This window comes from Apodemus sylvaticus, chromosome 15, assembly GCF_947179515.1.
Source record: "Apodemus sylvaticus chromosome 15, mApoSyl1.1, whole genome shotgun sequence".
NCBI classification, from domain to species: Eukaryota; Metazoa; Chordata; class Mammalia; order Rodentia; family Muridae; genus Apodemus; species Apodemus sylvaticus.
In genome coordinates, this window is record NC_067486.1 from 63461902 (window position 1) to 63477113 (window position 15212).

A 15212-nucleotide genomic window follows, 5' to 3' on the forward strand; every position below is an offset into this window, starting at 1 on the left:
TCATATCAGATATTTACATTATTGTTCACATCATTAGAATTATTGTGGGAACAAATAATGTTATGGTTGGGGGAGACCATACCACAAGGACCTGTGTGAAAGGGCCGAAGCGCTGGGAAGGGTAAGAAACATATGTTGGTGCTAAGGCACATGCAGGCCAGAGGCTGACATCAGGTCTTTCCCATAGCTCTCTCTCTATTTTGATGCAGGGTCTGTTACTTGTTCACTGAACCCGGAGACTGCCAATCTGGCTTGACTGGCTGGCTGTGGACTCCAGAAATCTGTCCATCACTTGGTGACACTAGTGTCACACAGATGGGCTGCTACACTTTGGCATTTATTTGTTTGTTTGTTTTTTATTTTTTTATGGTGTGCTGAGCTTGGGCAGCAAGCACTGTTTGGGTTTCTTATTTGTTTCTGAGACAGTCTCTCACTGGCCTGATGCTTATCTGCATAGTCTATGCTAGCTGACCAGTGGGCTCCAAGGACCACCAAGGACCACTCAGGCACAAGACAAGCTACCTTTCCAACCAACTTTCTCCATTTGTGAAAAAAAGTTACTTTAAAGAACGTGAGCAGAAACAGGCTTGGTGCTGCATGTCTGCAACTGTGTCTACCTAGGCCGCTGAGGAAAGTGGGCCTGACTTACAATGTCAGCATGAGGAGCTCAGCAAACATCTGTTCCAAAACTAATGAAACAGACTGAAACTGAGGATGCAGCTGTGGTAAAGCACTTGCCTAGCATGTATGAGCCTCTAGGTCAATTCCAGTAGAGGAAAATAAAGATTGGAAGGTAGAAGGAACTGGAAAATTATTCAACTGCAAACAATTGTTGACTGAACAGTTATTCTTAAAACTTTTTGAGACAGTCTCACTACATCATCCAGACTGCCTTAAGCTAGCTACATAATCTCTGCTTGTCTTGAACTCACACCACCAGCCTCCCGGGTGCTAGAGTTAGATGGATGTGCCACTAACACTGACTTCAAAAATCCCTTTTACATTTAATGTCTTTCTTGACAAGTTAGGGTTGAGCAATACTTCTAAGACAAGCTAAGTCCTTGCTATCCTGATCGAGTAAATGTCCAAGGGCTCAGCTGGCACCGTGAAGACACTGAGTAACCGGCCCTGTGCTTTCCTCTAAGTAATCTGCTTTAAATTCTGGAGTCATTTACAGTGTGCGCAAAAGCAGGTTGTTACCATTTAGTCATCTCATAACCAATGCAGATTCTGTGCAAAGAAAAGTCCTCAAGTTTGAAAATGGTAACATGTCTGCTTCTCTTAAGACCCAAACAGTCTGTGGAGTGTGGGGCAATAGAGAGATTAGAAACATTTACCCTTTTCTATGGCAATAAAGATCCATGTGAAGAAGGGCCCCAACCTCTTAAACACAGATCTGAAGCACACACTCACCAATCGATCTCTGTCATTCTGGAGTGAAGACATGGCGTTTTTCAGGCTCTGTACTTCCGCTGGGCTGGAGGTAGCTGAAGGTGCTGCAGCCCTCTGCTTCCCTTCCTCTGACTTCCGGGATTTTTCCAGCTCACTCCACAGGCGATCTCTCTCATTTTGGAGACTGGTCATAGCCTTGGAAAAGGACTGTATTTGGTTGTTAGAACTTTCTAGTTCTGAGGATAACTGAAGCAATTGCTCATCTTTGAATGTGAGCTGCTGGTTCAGTTTCTCAAGGCGGGACAAAATGTTCTCAGAGGTGGACGGGGGCAAGGCAGCCTGGGAGAGAATGTCACTCTCGCTGCTTGAGTTCTGCCACTCTCTCAGCTGAGCCAGCTCCTTTAGACTGGCATCATACTTCTTCTTCAGGTCACCCAGCTCCTCAGTGGCATGATCTCTGCTGTCCTGCAAGGAACTCATTGACCTTCCAAAGGCCTGAATCTGCGCAGTAAGATCCTTATTCTCTTTGGTTACCATAAGCAATTTCTGTTCCATCTCAACCAGGTCTCTCGCCAGCTCTGCCACCCTTTCTTCTGCTGTTTCTGTTTCGTTTCGCATTATCCCTGCATCGTGATGGAGATGCTTCAGCTCCTTCTTCAGCTTGTCTTCAATTTCATTTACCTTCCTGGTAGCTTCCTTCTGTACACAAATTAACTCCTCCTCCAGATCTGCAGTTCTCTTCTGAGATGAGGAGAGAGCCACAGTTAACCTCTGCACCTCTTCTTCTTTTTCTCTCAGTTGGGCACGGTAGACACCTAGGGTACCTTCTTCCTCCAAGGTTGTCAACTGCATCTTTAAGTTTTTGATCTCTTTAGATAAAACTTGTTTTTCGTCCTGGAGGGCATCAGAGGACATCTGTAGGCATTGCTTCTCTGCCTCTGACCCTTTAAGCCTATCTTGTAGTCTTGCGCACTCATCTCTCAGCTCTTTATTCTGCTGCAGTTGAGCCTCAAGGAGCTGCTTTTGCTGAGAGTCCTTTATGGCTATCACTTCATTCAGGTCCCGCCTATACTGGATCAGCTCGGCATCCAGCTTGGCATTCTCAGAATTGAGATCATCCATATGACTTCGCAACCCTCGAATTTCCTCCTTCAGTTTATTGTTCTCAGCAGCAGCATCTTGGATGAGTTCGTCCTTTTCCAAGATTACAGAAAGATGGCGCTCTTCCAGCTGTCGATAGTCACTTAGGATGCGGTCCCGGTCATCCTGGAGAGAGGACATAGACTTAATGAAAGAATTCAACTGAGCCTTCTGCTCAAAGCTCTCCTTCTTGATGGTTTCCAGTGCTTCTGTGAGCTGACTGGTTTTCTCAAGGGCCCTTTTGTTTTCCTCTTCTAAGGCCACATTCTCCTCTTCCTTCTGGGACAAGAGGTTTTCTAATTCTTTGATCTGTTTACTGTGTTGTTGATGCAGTTCTGCAACAGCTAGTTGGATTGCTTCTTCCTTGCTAGAAAGCAGGCTTATAATCTTCTGTTCCTTCACACTGATTTCGTCATGCAGCTGACTGGTTAGCTCTCTGGAGGCCTTTAGATCAGTCTCTAGTTGTTCACAACTGAACTTACAGTTTTGGATATCAGCTTCTTGGCGCTTTATGATTCCTTCCAAGTTGCTTTTGTGTTCTTTACATTTTTCTAAAGAGTTATTTAAGTCAGTTGACTGGTCTTCTACACTCTTAAGTTCTGATTCTAACTTAGCTAATTCATTCTTAGAATCATGATACAGTTGTCGAGCTTCTTCTAACTGGGACGTAAGTTCTTGATTTTCTTCTTGCAGCTTATCATACACCTTTTGTTGATGCTGGAGCTCAGTCTGGGCCTTAGACTCCCACATTTCCTTGTCATGTTCAAGCCTAGGGACAGGGACAGAGGTCAGGGTGAGGAGAGAAAAGGAGGGAAGGAGAGACATTAACTGTAAGATATACACCTAATTGATCTACAAATCAGTCAATATTTACTATTGAAGGTTTTAAGAGAGATCGTAGTTCTCTGTATCTATACACATATATTAACACAATCTAACACATAGAAAAAGTAACATATTAAAGATACAGCAGGGAGATCTGATCATGAAAGTGCGTTCCTTACTTTAGTGATCCCAAGTTTGAGATATGAAAAGCAAATCAGCTTCCAACCCCCACTGTTTTATTCTACTTTGCTCCAGATAAGCTATCATCAGGTTTCTTTAAAGCTGTGATCCTGGCAAAAGAAATGGTAAGGAAATAAAAGGGGAGGTGTACTACGGGTAGCAGCAATGCTGGTTCTTGACCTTGGAAGGTGATATTCTAGTTTGGGGACAGGGTTTCTAACTGACAGTGTACAGGTGATGCCAAATGTGGTGAAGAGAGAGACCACCACTCAGGACACTAAAATAATCCTTTGGGAGTAAGCTAGTAGACAAAGGTAGTCAGGTTGTCAAGAAATCCAGAAATAGAAACAGGAAGGCAGAGAAACCTATGCCATCTCTTAACAGAGTTTGGAGGTGGGGGAAGATGCCAATGATTTTATAGTGATACACATTATAACAAAAAGTTATAAAACTGGCAAAAAATGTCAGAAGGGAAAGGATATAAGGGAATTTAAAACAAACACTGGTTCTGTAACAAATAAAGAATAAATGAGATAATAAAGTAAAAACAGTTTAAAAACTTTCCTTGCCTTCACAATCCTCCCTGGAGGGAAACAGCCCCTGCTTACCTGGAGACAGTGATCTTCAATTCTTCCATGTGGATGGTCATTTGTCGGAGCTGATCCTTGAGAACAATGCAGTTCTCCTCTTTGAGTCTGACCTCTTCTTCTTTGGTTTGAATGGCATCGCCAAATCTCTGCTCCCATTTCTTAGCTTCATCAATCACCCTGTCCCGGTCATCCTGGAGGGACGACATGCTCTTAGTGAAGGCTGCAAGCTGGGCCAAGGCGCTGTCCAGGCTGTCCTGCAGCTCCTTCATCTCCTTGTCTTTCCTGGTCAGGCTGACTTTAATCTCTTCGAGCCTGTCTTCCACATGGACCTTTTCTCTGTGCAAAGCATCTAGCTTCTCTTCCATGTCCTCCATCTCTTCTCGGTGTTTCTCTTCTGCTTGCTCCAGTCTCCGCAAGAGGTCGTCATCTTTTTGTTTTATCTGGCTTTTGATGGATTCTTTGTTTGCCTGAAGCTCCCTTTTCAATTTGAGGTTGTCTGCTAGCACTCTTGCAGCTTCGCTTTGGGTGTCATCTAGCAGTATCTTGAAGCTAGATAATTCAGCTTGTGCCTTTTTGTGGTCTTCAACTGCCTGGGTCAGGTTTCCTTTGGTTGTATCCAAATCCTTTTGGGATTCAGTGTGAATGAACTCGAGGGCCTTGACGGTCTTCTCCAGAGCACTGATCCTCTCTTGGTACCGGATGCAGTCCTTCTGGAGTTGCTTTACTTCTTGCTGTTTTTCTTTCAGCAGCTCCTGTAGCTCCTTGGCATGGCTTTTATTGCCAGGTCCTTTCTGGGCACCTTGTATCTTTTCCATGTACTCTTTTCGGATTTCTGACTCCACCTTGGTTTTCTCCTTGACCAGCTGCTGCTTTTCTTCCTCTAATTCACTCACACATCTTTGAAGGTTCCTCATTTCAGACTCTAACTGCTCATTTTTTATTTGGGCATCTGTAACATCCTGGTAATAATTCCCAATGCTCCCATTAAGTTCTGCCAGTTGATTCATCAGCCTCTCTTCTAAATCATCCTTCTCCTCTTCCACCGTCTCCTTCAGCTTGGTAACTCTGCGGAGTTCCTCTTGGATTTGCTGACTTAGCATGGTTTTTTGGGCGACTTCTTCCTCCAGGAGCTTTAGCTCACTATCCTTTGCAGATAGCTGAGTCAGGAGGGCATTTTTCTCATTTTCTAAAGTCTGGCTAAGTTCTCTGTCTTTTTGTTTCTCCATCTCTAACTCAGCAATTCTTCCTTTAAGCTGATTAAACTGCTGCAGGTAGTTATTGATGTCATCGTGCGAGCTGAAAGTCTCACTAACACCAGGCTTGGCACTGTTGGCCAACAGAATAGCTTCTGAATCTTCAAGCTTGGCACTCTCACTCATAGAGCCTTGAGACTTGCCCACCACAGCTTGTGTCACCTCTTCGATGACATCCTTTGGCTTATCAGATTCCTCAGTGGCTTCCACGCTAGCTTGTTTCAGTATTTGAGCTTCTACCTGAATCTTTAGATTTCGAGTCTCTTCACTCAGAGTGTCCTTCTCCACCATTAAAGCCTCAAACTCCTTAGAAAGCGTTTTATACTCCAACGTGATCCTTTCTAGTTCCTCCTTCAAGCTGGAATTGGAAGAAATAAGAGCTTCCATGCTTTCATTGTCTCCTCCTACAGGCTGGGCCTCTGCTCTAAGCCGGTCATTTTCTTCCTCTAGCTCAAGGATCTTCTGTTGCTTAGATTTAGCAAACTTTCTCATCTTCTCTTTTATCTCCTCCATTTCCTGTTCTGCATCCTGCAGCTGCTTCTCTCTCTCTCTCTTGTCGGCCTCTGTGCTCCGTAACTTTGCATACAGCTCTTGCTTCTCTTGCCTCACGCTTTCCACCACATGTTGAATCCTCTCTGCTTCATTGCTCACGTTCTCGTAGGACTGCAGAAGAACTTCGTACTCCTTCTGCAGTTCCTTGTGTTTCTCTTGCCATTCGGTGCTCTCTGCTATCTTGGAACATCTCACCGATTCCAGCTCCTTCATCAGCTTTTCCTTGTCCTCAGTGAGGCCCTCTAGAGCTAGTTTCAGGCTTTCACAAGAGCCACTGAGGCTCTGATTTTCCAGTAAAGACCTGTCTATTTCTACAATGAGTTTGTCTCTTTCTTCCTGAAGAAGAGCTAACTTTCCTAGGAATGCATTTTTTTCTTGATTCTGAACAGAAACCTGGCTTTCTACATCTGCCAGAGACTTGGTCAGGCGTCCAACAGCATCTCTGGCTGAGGATAACTGCTCTTTCAGACTCTTGTTTTCTTTGAGGGCCTCTTTCCGGGAGATGAGGGCAGCCTGCAGTTTCCTCTGTAATTGTTGCTTTGCGTTAGTTTCTTCCTCAAGTTCTGCTGGCTTCTTCTTTAGCTCACACATTTCCACCTGGACCTGCTTCAGCCTGTCTTCATGCTCCTTGGCTTGCATTTCCAGCTGTGTGTGCAGAGCCTTGATTAAACGCTCCTGCTCCACCATGTCCGTCTGGACCGTGGTGAGGGTCTGCTCTTTCTCACTAAGCTGTCTATAAAGGTCACCAACCTCTTCTTCCTTCTGGCTCACGTGCTTTTGCAGGGCATCTAGTTCAGGCTGTAATGTTTTCAGATGTTCTAGGTGAGCAATGTTCAACTGGCTGGTTTCCAACTCCTGCTTCAGCCATTCTGTGTGGGCCTGGGCTTCGTGGGATGCTGCCTTCAAATTCTGGATTTCTACACCCTGCTCATTTATCTGTTCTTGTAACAGAAATACTTCTTCTGACTTTTTGGACAGCTCACTTGCTGCAGAACTAACTTTACATTCCAGCTCTTTTTTCTCAACCTCCATTTCTCTCAGCTGGGCCTGAATCTGGGCAACAGAAAGAGCAGCCTGGGGAGTTGCTGTCTCTCCAGGGTGAGAAGGCTGAACTGCGTGTAAGTCAGATTCTGAAGCAGGCTCTGTGTCTTTGAGTGAAACACCTTGTAAACTTTGAGTGGGAAGACCCAGTTGTGGCCGGTCTGGGAGCTGGCTGTCTATAGACTCCCTTGCTTGACAGTGCAGCTGCCTTAGCTGGTCCGCAATGCTCTCATTTTCCTTACTCTGCTCATCAAACTGCTCCTGTAGGTGATGGTAAGCATCCTTCTGCTCCTTGAGCTCTTCCTTTAGATGTTTCTCTTTCTCTTGTGCCTTTTTTAGAATTGCCTTACGGGAAATTAAGACTTCTTGAAGCTTCTTTTGGAGCTGCATCTTTTCCTTTTCAAGGTCCAGTACCTTCCTCTCCAGCTCTGGCCTCCAGTGTTCCCCACCACCCACACTGGGTGGGCTGCCCACCACTGCTTCTTTTACAGGCGCTGCTGAGTCTCCGTACCCAGCATCCATGGTGCCTGTGGTTAATTTCTGAATAGTGGCTTGGTTTTCAGTGATCTCTTCTTGAAGCAAATCTATCTGCTTTGTCTTTCTCTGTAGGTCCTGAGTCATCCGTTGAATCACAGTCTGTAACTCTTCTTCTGCTGCTGCCTTTTCTTTTAAATCCCTCCTTACGCCCTCCAGTTCCACTTCTTTTTCAGATATTGTCTGTTTTAAAGAAGCTTCTAGCTCTCGCCACTTAGAAGTCCCATGTTTTTCTGGGTCATCTTTGTTCTCTCTGTCTTCCTCCAGCTTGCTCCTCTCACTGTCCCTGAGGGGAATCTCTTTGTTAGACTCCTCTCTCACCTTGGCTAACTCCTCCTCCAACCTGCTAACTTTCTGCAGTAGCTCCTTTCTGTTGATGAGCGCGGCCTGCAGCTTCCGCTTTCTCTGCTCACTTTCCTTCTTCAGCCGCTCCAGTTCCTGCTGAAGCCCGTCTTTACTCCCAGACCCCTCCGGGCTTAACTCATCACGCTCACGTGCAAGGCTGGATCCAACTCCACTCTCCTCTACCTGCTCTTTTTTTGCTTCTTCAGCTCTGGACAATAAATTGAGCTGCTCCTTCAGAGTCTTAATTTCGACTCCAAGAGAAAACTTCTCTTCATTAAGCTGAACCATTTTCTCTGTCATGCTGAAGCTGAGTTCTGTCACTTGCTGATCCTTCTCCTGGATGGTTTGCTGAAGGGTCTCCACATCTTTCTTTTTCTCTAACAAGAGTTGGTCCATTTTGGCTATTTCCAGTTCTTTCTGTGAAAGAGCCTGTGACAGTCCTTCCAACTCTTTCGAGATGTCCCTCACACGCTCTGCTCCCTCTAGCACTTCGCTCTCCTTCGTCTGCAGCTGGCTCTGCAGGCCTTTTATCTGCATTCCCTGTTCAGAAAACTGTAGTTGCACACCATCCAGCTCTCTCTGTAAAGCCTCGATTTTCACATCTTTAGATTTGGCTTCTATGCTTAGGCTGTGGATCTGCTCCATGAGCAGGTTATGCTGAGCCCTCTGGCTTTCATAGTCCAGCCCTCTTTGCTTTTCTGCTTCTGCAAGGCTGGTTTCCAGTTCTCGGACCTGAGCCCGCAGTTCTGCTAAGACATCAAGCTCCTTCACCCGGTGAAGCAGCTGGTCTCTTTCTTCAGACACGGCAGCAAGCATGCCCCGGGCTTCCTGGGCACTCTCTTTGAACTCTTCCTTAAGCTGGCTTAGGCTACTAATTTCCTTCACTTTCTCATTTAAATTTTCCTCTGCTGTACAAAGGCTTGTCTCAAGCTCCAAAACTTGAGTTTTCAGCCTTTCCAGTTCACCCTGGTGACACTGACAGACATGTGGTTCAGAGAGGGATTTGTTCACACCGTCCTGCTTTGTGGAGTTCCATTCCATTCCAGCCTCATTTAAAGGTCCTGCCTCAGATGTTGCATGCGGATCTTTCATGCCTGCCTGCTGTTCTTCAGCTGCTGGAACACTACTCTCCTCACTGGGCACACAGAGGACAGCTCTTGATGGAACTGAGGGCAGTCCTTCATTCTCCATCAGCTGTGCTTCTTTCTGGTCAAGGACCTCATAGTCCCCCTCAGGCCTCTTGCCTTGCAGCTGTGACTTAAGAAATGCAATTTCTTCCTGGGCTTCTTTCATTTCCACTAATAAAACTGATAGCTCTTTATGTTTCTGAGAAAATGTGTTCTCTAGGACATCCTGTCCACTTTCTTCATTAGAAGAGTTGCTCCTGTTGAGCAAAGTAATACCAGCTGTACTGACCTATTAAAAAATAAGGAAAAAAAAAACCAAAACACCAAGAAAGGCCTTAATCAAATAGTTCAGAAAGCATTACAAATAGCCCAATACAAACTAGCATTTCAAGAATTTCCTTGCAAATCAAAACAACCCTAAGAATTCACCTCATACCAGTCAGAATGCCTAAGATAAAAAAAAAAAAAAAACAAAAAAACAAAAAAACAAAAAAACAAAACAACAACAACAACAAAAAACCCTCAGGAGAAAACAGGTGCTGGTGAGGATGTGGAGAAAGAGGACCACTCCTCTACTGCTGGTAGGGTTGCAAGCTGGTACAACCACTCTGGAAATCAGTCTGGCAATTCCTCAGAAAACTGGGCATGATACTACCGGAGGACCCCACTATACAACTCCTGGGCATATACCCAGAGGATTCCCCAGCATGTAATAAGGATACATACTCCACTATGTTCATAGCAGCCCTATTTATAATAGCCAGAAGCTGGAAAGAACACAGATGTCCCTCAACAGAGGCATGAATACAGAAAATGTGGTATATTTACACTATGGAATACTACTCAGCTATTAAAAACAATGAATTCATGAAATTCTTAGGTAAGTGGGTGGAACTGGAGAATGTCATCCTGAGTGAGGCGACCCAATCACAAAAGAACACACATGGTATGCACTCACTGATAAGTGGATATTAGCCCAGTAGCTCGGAATACCCAAGACACAATTCACATATCAAATGATGCCCAAGAAGGAAGGAAGGAGAGGCCCCTGGTCCTGGAAAGGCTCAGTGCAGCAGTGCAGGGGAATAGCAGGACAGGGAAGCAGGAAGGGGTGGATTGGGGAACAGGGGTAGAGAAGAGGGCTTATGGGACGTTGGGGAGTGGGGGAATCCAGGAAAGGGGAAATCATTTGAAATGTAAATAAAGAATATATCAAATAAAAAAAAAAAAGAAAAAATTTCCTAAAACTTAGAACCTTTCTGTTCAAACTTCTTCTATGTCCCAAAACTGTTAAAAATCTGTAAAACTCTATATCTCCCACACTGAATGTCTATAATTCAATCAGCCCCACTCTGAAGTCTTTTTTAAGTCCAAAGGGCCCAAGGAAACTTGCAATCAATTTTCTAGATATTTCCATACAAAAAAAACATTCTTCTCTTAGGTTAACACACCTAGTTATTTCTTCTAAGATCTGCTTAAAAAAAAAAAAAAACCAACAAATCAACAACAGCAACAAACTATTAAATACCCCGAATCCAAGGTATATGTATTTCTTTTCCTAAAGTATTTACTGAATAAGAAAGTTGTAAAATTAAAAAAAAAATAACACTGACATGTAGATTAAATGAGCAGATGCAGGCACGTTACTAGGAACAAGAAGTCTAGGATGTGCTCTGCTGTTACTTGGATGTGACATTAGGGACCCATGTGGCAAATATGACTGTGCTAGGCTACTCCCTTGTGTCATTGTTTTTGTTTGCTTGGGACAGAAAACTAGTGAGTCACATGACATAGTTAATTTGTTTAAGTTCAGAAACCCTGTCTCAAAAACTACAGTGGAGAGTGACCAAGGAAACCTGATGCTGACCTTTGATTTTCACAGGCACACGCACATGCGTGTGCACACACAGACAGACAGACACACACACCATATGCATGGATCACTGGGAAAAGTGCTCGCTGCACACACACACGAGGACCTGTGTTTCGATCTCCAGCTTCCATGTAATGCCACGCGTAGTAGTGCATGTCTATAACCTCAACAGTTTTCATAAGGACTATCTCAATAATTTATAACTTTGTTCCCTGTATTACAGAGAACATACATAATCCATAAATCTTAGTACTAGGCACTGGGGAATGGTCTCTATAACTTCAGGTCACAGTTTTATGTTTCTATCCTTGCAGATGGGAAATTCTAATACAGAAAAACAAAATTGCTACCACAGGGTTCAATGTAACCTCTGCGTTTTGTTCTATTTCCCAATATTTTTACTTCCTGTGTCACTCCCTTTCACATCGCTCATTCATTCACCTCCCGCAGTTGGTACAGTATCTACTAAGGATCATGTCATCCCCTACCAAGAGGGCAGAGAAGCACAGACCGGGCTCTTCTGGCTCCCACTGTTCTTTCCTCCTCTGAATGTTCTTCAATGGATCTTTCTCTAATATCTGTGGTGCTAAGGGATAGCACCAGCCAGCTTTCCTAGGCAGCATCTATGTGTTAACTTCTCCTTTCTTAATTTTTGTTTGCTAATTACTTTCTGCTTATTTGTTTTTCATTATCTTACTAGGCCTGCATCTTTCTTATCTGTGTTGATTTTTTTGTTTCTTTTGATTGTACTCAAAGAACCAACTCTTCATTTCATTGTCTTCTTGCTATTGTTTCTACTTTATCATTTCAGCCCTGAGTTTGACTGTTTCTTACAGTATACTCTTTCTGTTATTGCTTTCTTTCTTTCTTTTTTTATTCTAGAACTTTGAGGAGTTGTGCCAAGTTACTTGTATGAGCTCTCTCCTGCTTTGTACGTTGGCATTTAGTACTATGATCTTGCTTCTTATAAATGCCTCCATTGTATCCCATTAGTTTGGGTTATGCTGAGTATTCATTTATATTCAATTCTGAAACATTTTAAATGTCTTGATTTATGTATTAACTCAGTTTTCATCTAGTTGTTCAGTTTCCATCATCATCACCATTATTATATCTATATATCATCATCATATCATCATCATCATCATCATTTTGAGACAACTCTCCTTGTATCGCTATGGCTGTCCTGGAATGCAGTCTGTAGACCAAACTGGCCTCGAACTCACAGAAATCATCCTGCTTCTACCTTCCAAGTTCTGGAATTAAAGGTGTACACCACCATGGCTTGGCCCTAATTTCCACTGCTTTCTATGCTTTTCTATTGTTTATTGCTGTTCAAATATCGAGTCAGATAGGACGCAGGGTATTATTTTACTTTTCTTATATCTGTTGTTGAGACTTGCTATGTGTCGAGTCAATTTATGCATGCAGTCAATTTTGGGGAAGGTTCCATGAGCTGCTGAGAAGAAAGTGTATTCTTTTGTGTTTGGGTGAAATGTTCTATGGATTTCTGCTAGGTCCATACCATTTATAACATTACTTTGTTTTGTTTTTCGAGACAGGGTTTCTCTGTGTAGCCCTGGCTGTCCTGGAACTCACTCTGTAGACCAGGCTGGCCTTGAACTCAGAAATCCGCCTGCCTCTGCCTCCCAAGTGCAGGGATTAAAGGTGTGCGCCACCACTGACCGGCTTATGACATTACTTAACTAAGTGACCTGTATATTGGTGAGAGTGGGGTATTAAAGTCACCCACTGCCACTGTATGAGAGTGAATATGTGATTTAAGCTGTAGCAGTATTTTTTATGAACTTGGGTGCCTTTGTGTTTGATGCATTAATGTTTAGAATTGTCCTCTTGGTGAACTTTTCCTATGATGAGCATGTAGTATCCTTCCCCATCTCTTTTGATTAGTTTAGCTTGAAGTCTATTTTATCAGACAGTAAAATGGCTACAACCGCTTGCTTCTAGGGTCCATTTGCTTGGGATATCCTTATCCATCTTTCTACTCTGAGGCTGATGTCTATCCTTGACTAATTTAGTTAATCTGAGCCTTTTTTTATTGGGGAATTGAGGTCATTAATATTGACAGTTATCAATGAGCAGTGTTTACTGATTCTTGTTTTTTGATGTTATAGTGTGCTCCCTTCCTTAGATGTGGTGAACTAGTATGGTGTGTGCTCCCTTTTGATGTCCTGAATTGGGATTATTTATTTCTTGTGTCTTCTTGGGTGTGACTAACCGCTTCAGGTTAAAGCTTGATTTGTTGGTAGAAATTGTTGACATTTTTATTGTGGATTGTTTTTCTTTATCTATTGTAATTGACATTTTCTTCTGGGTAAAGTAGTCTGAGCTGATATGTGTTTTGTTTGACTGAGCTATCCATTTCTTCTGTCTTCAACTCCCGAGATTCTCTCTTGTACTCTGTTGGTGGGGTTAATCTTTGAGATTTTTGTTTGAAATCCTTAATTTTTCATTTATAGTTTTATTTCAGTTTGGATTTTCTTTAGCGATTCTATGTAGGAGACCACTGGAGTCAGACATGTCTTTCTCCGGCGTGAGCAGGATCAAGGTGGGGGCATTAGTCACTGGAAGTGGACTGATCAGCCTGGAACTGTTGCTGCTGACTGTACCCTGAGCTCTCAATGAGACACAGTGTGCTGATATATGCTTTAGATTAGATTCTCTGTGCAGGCCAAGTTGTTCATCTTTGTTTGTTGGTTGCTTACCACATTCTGTTTTAATTTTTGCTGCCAAACGCTTTACCATATAGGGGCTATGTGAACCTGCATTAAACAAGACTTGATCAGAATCTGTCTTGTCTCAATTTCTCTGGCCTCTTGCCCCCTAAGTCCTCACTCCACCCCTCAGGAACCTGTTCAAGAATCTGCAGGCGGGTTCACTTGGCGCCCTAATGAGGGACCTGAAGTATGGTGGACTGCGTGAAGGACTTCTGATAAAGGGCGGCCGCGTGGACTAAAGTGAAGCAAGTAAAGTAATTGCTAACCTGGCAATTTCTTTTGTGTCATAAACCATGGGGCAAGAAATAAGTCAGCAGGAAACAGTTAAAGGAAACTCTTCAGACACAAGGAGTAAGGGTTAAAATTAAGGTTTTAAGAACATTTATTGATTTTATTAAGGAAACGTGTCCTTGGTTTCCCAATGAAGGCATGATTGATCCAAAACATTGGAAGCAAGTAGGAGATGCTTTTCAAGATTATAGTCTGTTACAGGGACCTGATAAAGTCCCTGTAACAATCTTTTCCTACTAGAGTCTAATTAATGACTTTTTGAAGAATCCCTTCTTTACCTGCTATAAATTTTAAAGAACCTATGCATAGATTTCAATGGAAAGTATTGCCTCAAGGGATGGCTAACAGTCCTACCCTTTGTCAAATATTTGTTGCTGCTGCTATTAAACCAGTTCCTGAAAAATGGAAAGATGCATATATAATTCATTATATGGATGACATATTACTAGCTCATCCTAATTATGATGATCTACAAACATGTTTTAAGGACCTGAAATTTCATTTAGCTGAATTTGCGTTAGTAGTTGCTCAAGAAAAAATTCAGTTACAATATCCTTATTCATATTTATGTTTTCAGATTTTTTCCTCAAGATATATGATCTCTTAAAATTAAGATTAGAACTGAGCATTTGCATATTCTAAATGACTTTCAAAAGTTGTTAGGGGACATTAATTGGTTGAGACCTTACTTAAAATTATCTACAGGACAGTTACAGCCTTTATTTGACATTCTAAAAGGTGATTTTGATTCCTTATCTTTTAGAAACCTGACCACAGAAGCTAAGCAGGCTTTAGAGTTAGTAAATCAAGCTATTCAAAATTAATGAGTCAAATATGTTAGTTATGACCTTCCCATCATATTAATTATTTGTAAGACAGAAATCTTACCCACAGGACTCTTATGGCAGGAGGGACCTCTGCTATGGCTTCATCTACCTTCTTCACCTAAGAGTCATTTATCCCTATTATTTATCAGTTGCTGACCTTATTATTATGGGCAGAACTGAGAGTGTAAAATACTTTGGCAAAGAACCAGCAAAACTCATTGTACCATTTAAGAGAGAACAAATACAATGGGTTACAGCTAATGATCAGCAATGGTTGTTATCTTGTATTAGTTTTTATGGTGATATTGATAATCATTATCCTCCAGAGAAATTAATTCAATTTGCTAATGAGCATTCCTTTTTGTTTCCTCTATCACTTCCTTTTCTATTTTGGAAAATGCTTTGAAATATTTACTGATGGCTCTGCTAATGGCAAAGTTGTATATCACTATAAAGATAATACTGTTATTTTAGATGTTCCTACATCTTCTGCTCAAATAACTG

The 15212-nt window shown here is 42.6% G+C and overlaps 2 protein-coding genes across 18 annotated transcripts in view; one reads left to right on the forward strand and one right to left on the reverse strand.

The window, feature by feature from the left end:
- Nucleotides 1–15212, forward strand: part of Eaf2 (ELL associated factor 2) — a 1192577-nt gene that overhangs the window by 866503 nt on the left and 310862 nt on the right. The gene's annotated exons all lie outside the window — the stretch shown is intronic.
- Golgb1 (golgin B1) overlaps nucleotides 1–15212 on the reverse strand; it is a 247039-nt gene that overhangs the window by 14804 nt on the left and 217023 nt on the right. For all 16 annotated transcript variants that reach the window (XM_052158343.1, XM_052158350.1, XM_052158344.1 and 13 more), the window contains 2 exons: nucleotides 4146–9268; nucleotides 1414–3301 (listed from right to left, as the gene is read on the reverse strand). In XM_052158343.1, the coding sequence (XP_052014303.1) occupies nucleotides 1414–3301; nucleotides 4146–9268 (7011 nt within the window). The remainder of the gene's footprint in view (nucleotides 1–1413; nucleotides 3302–4145; nucleotides 9269–15212) is intronic.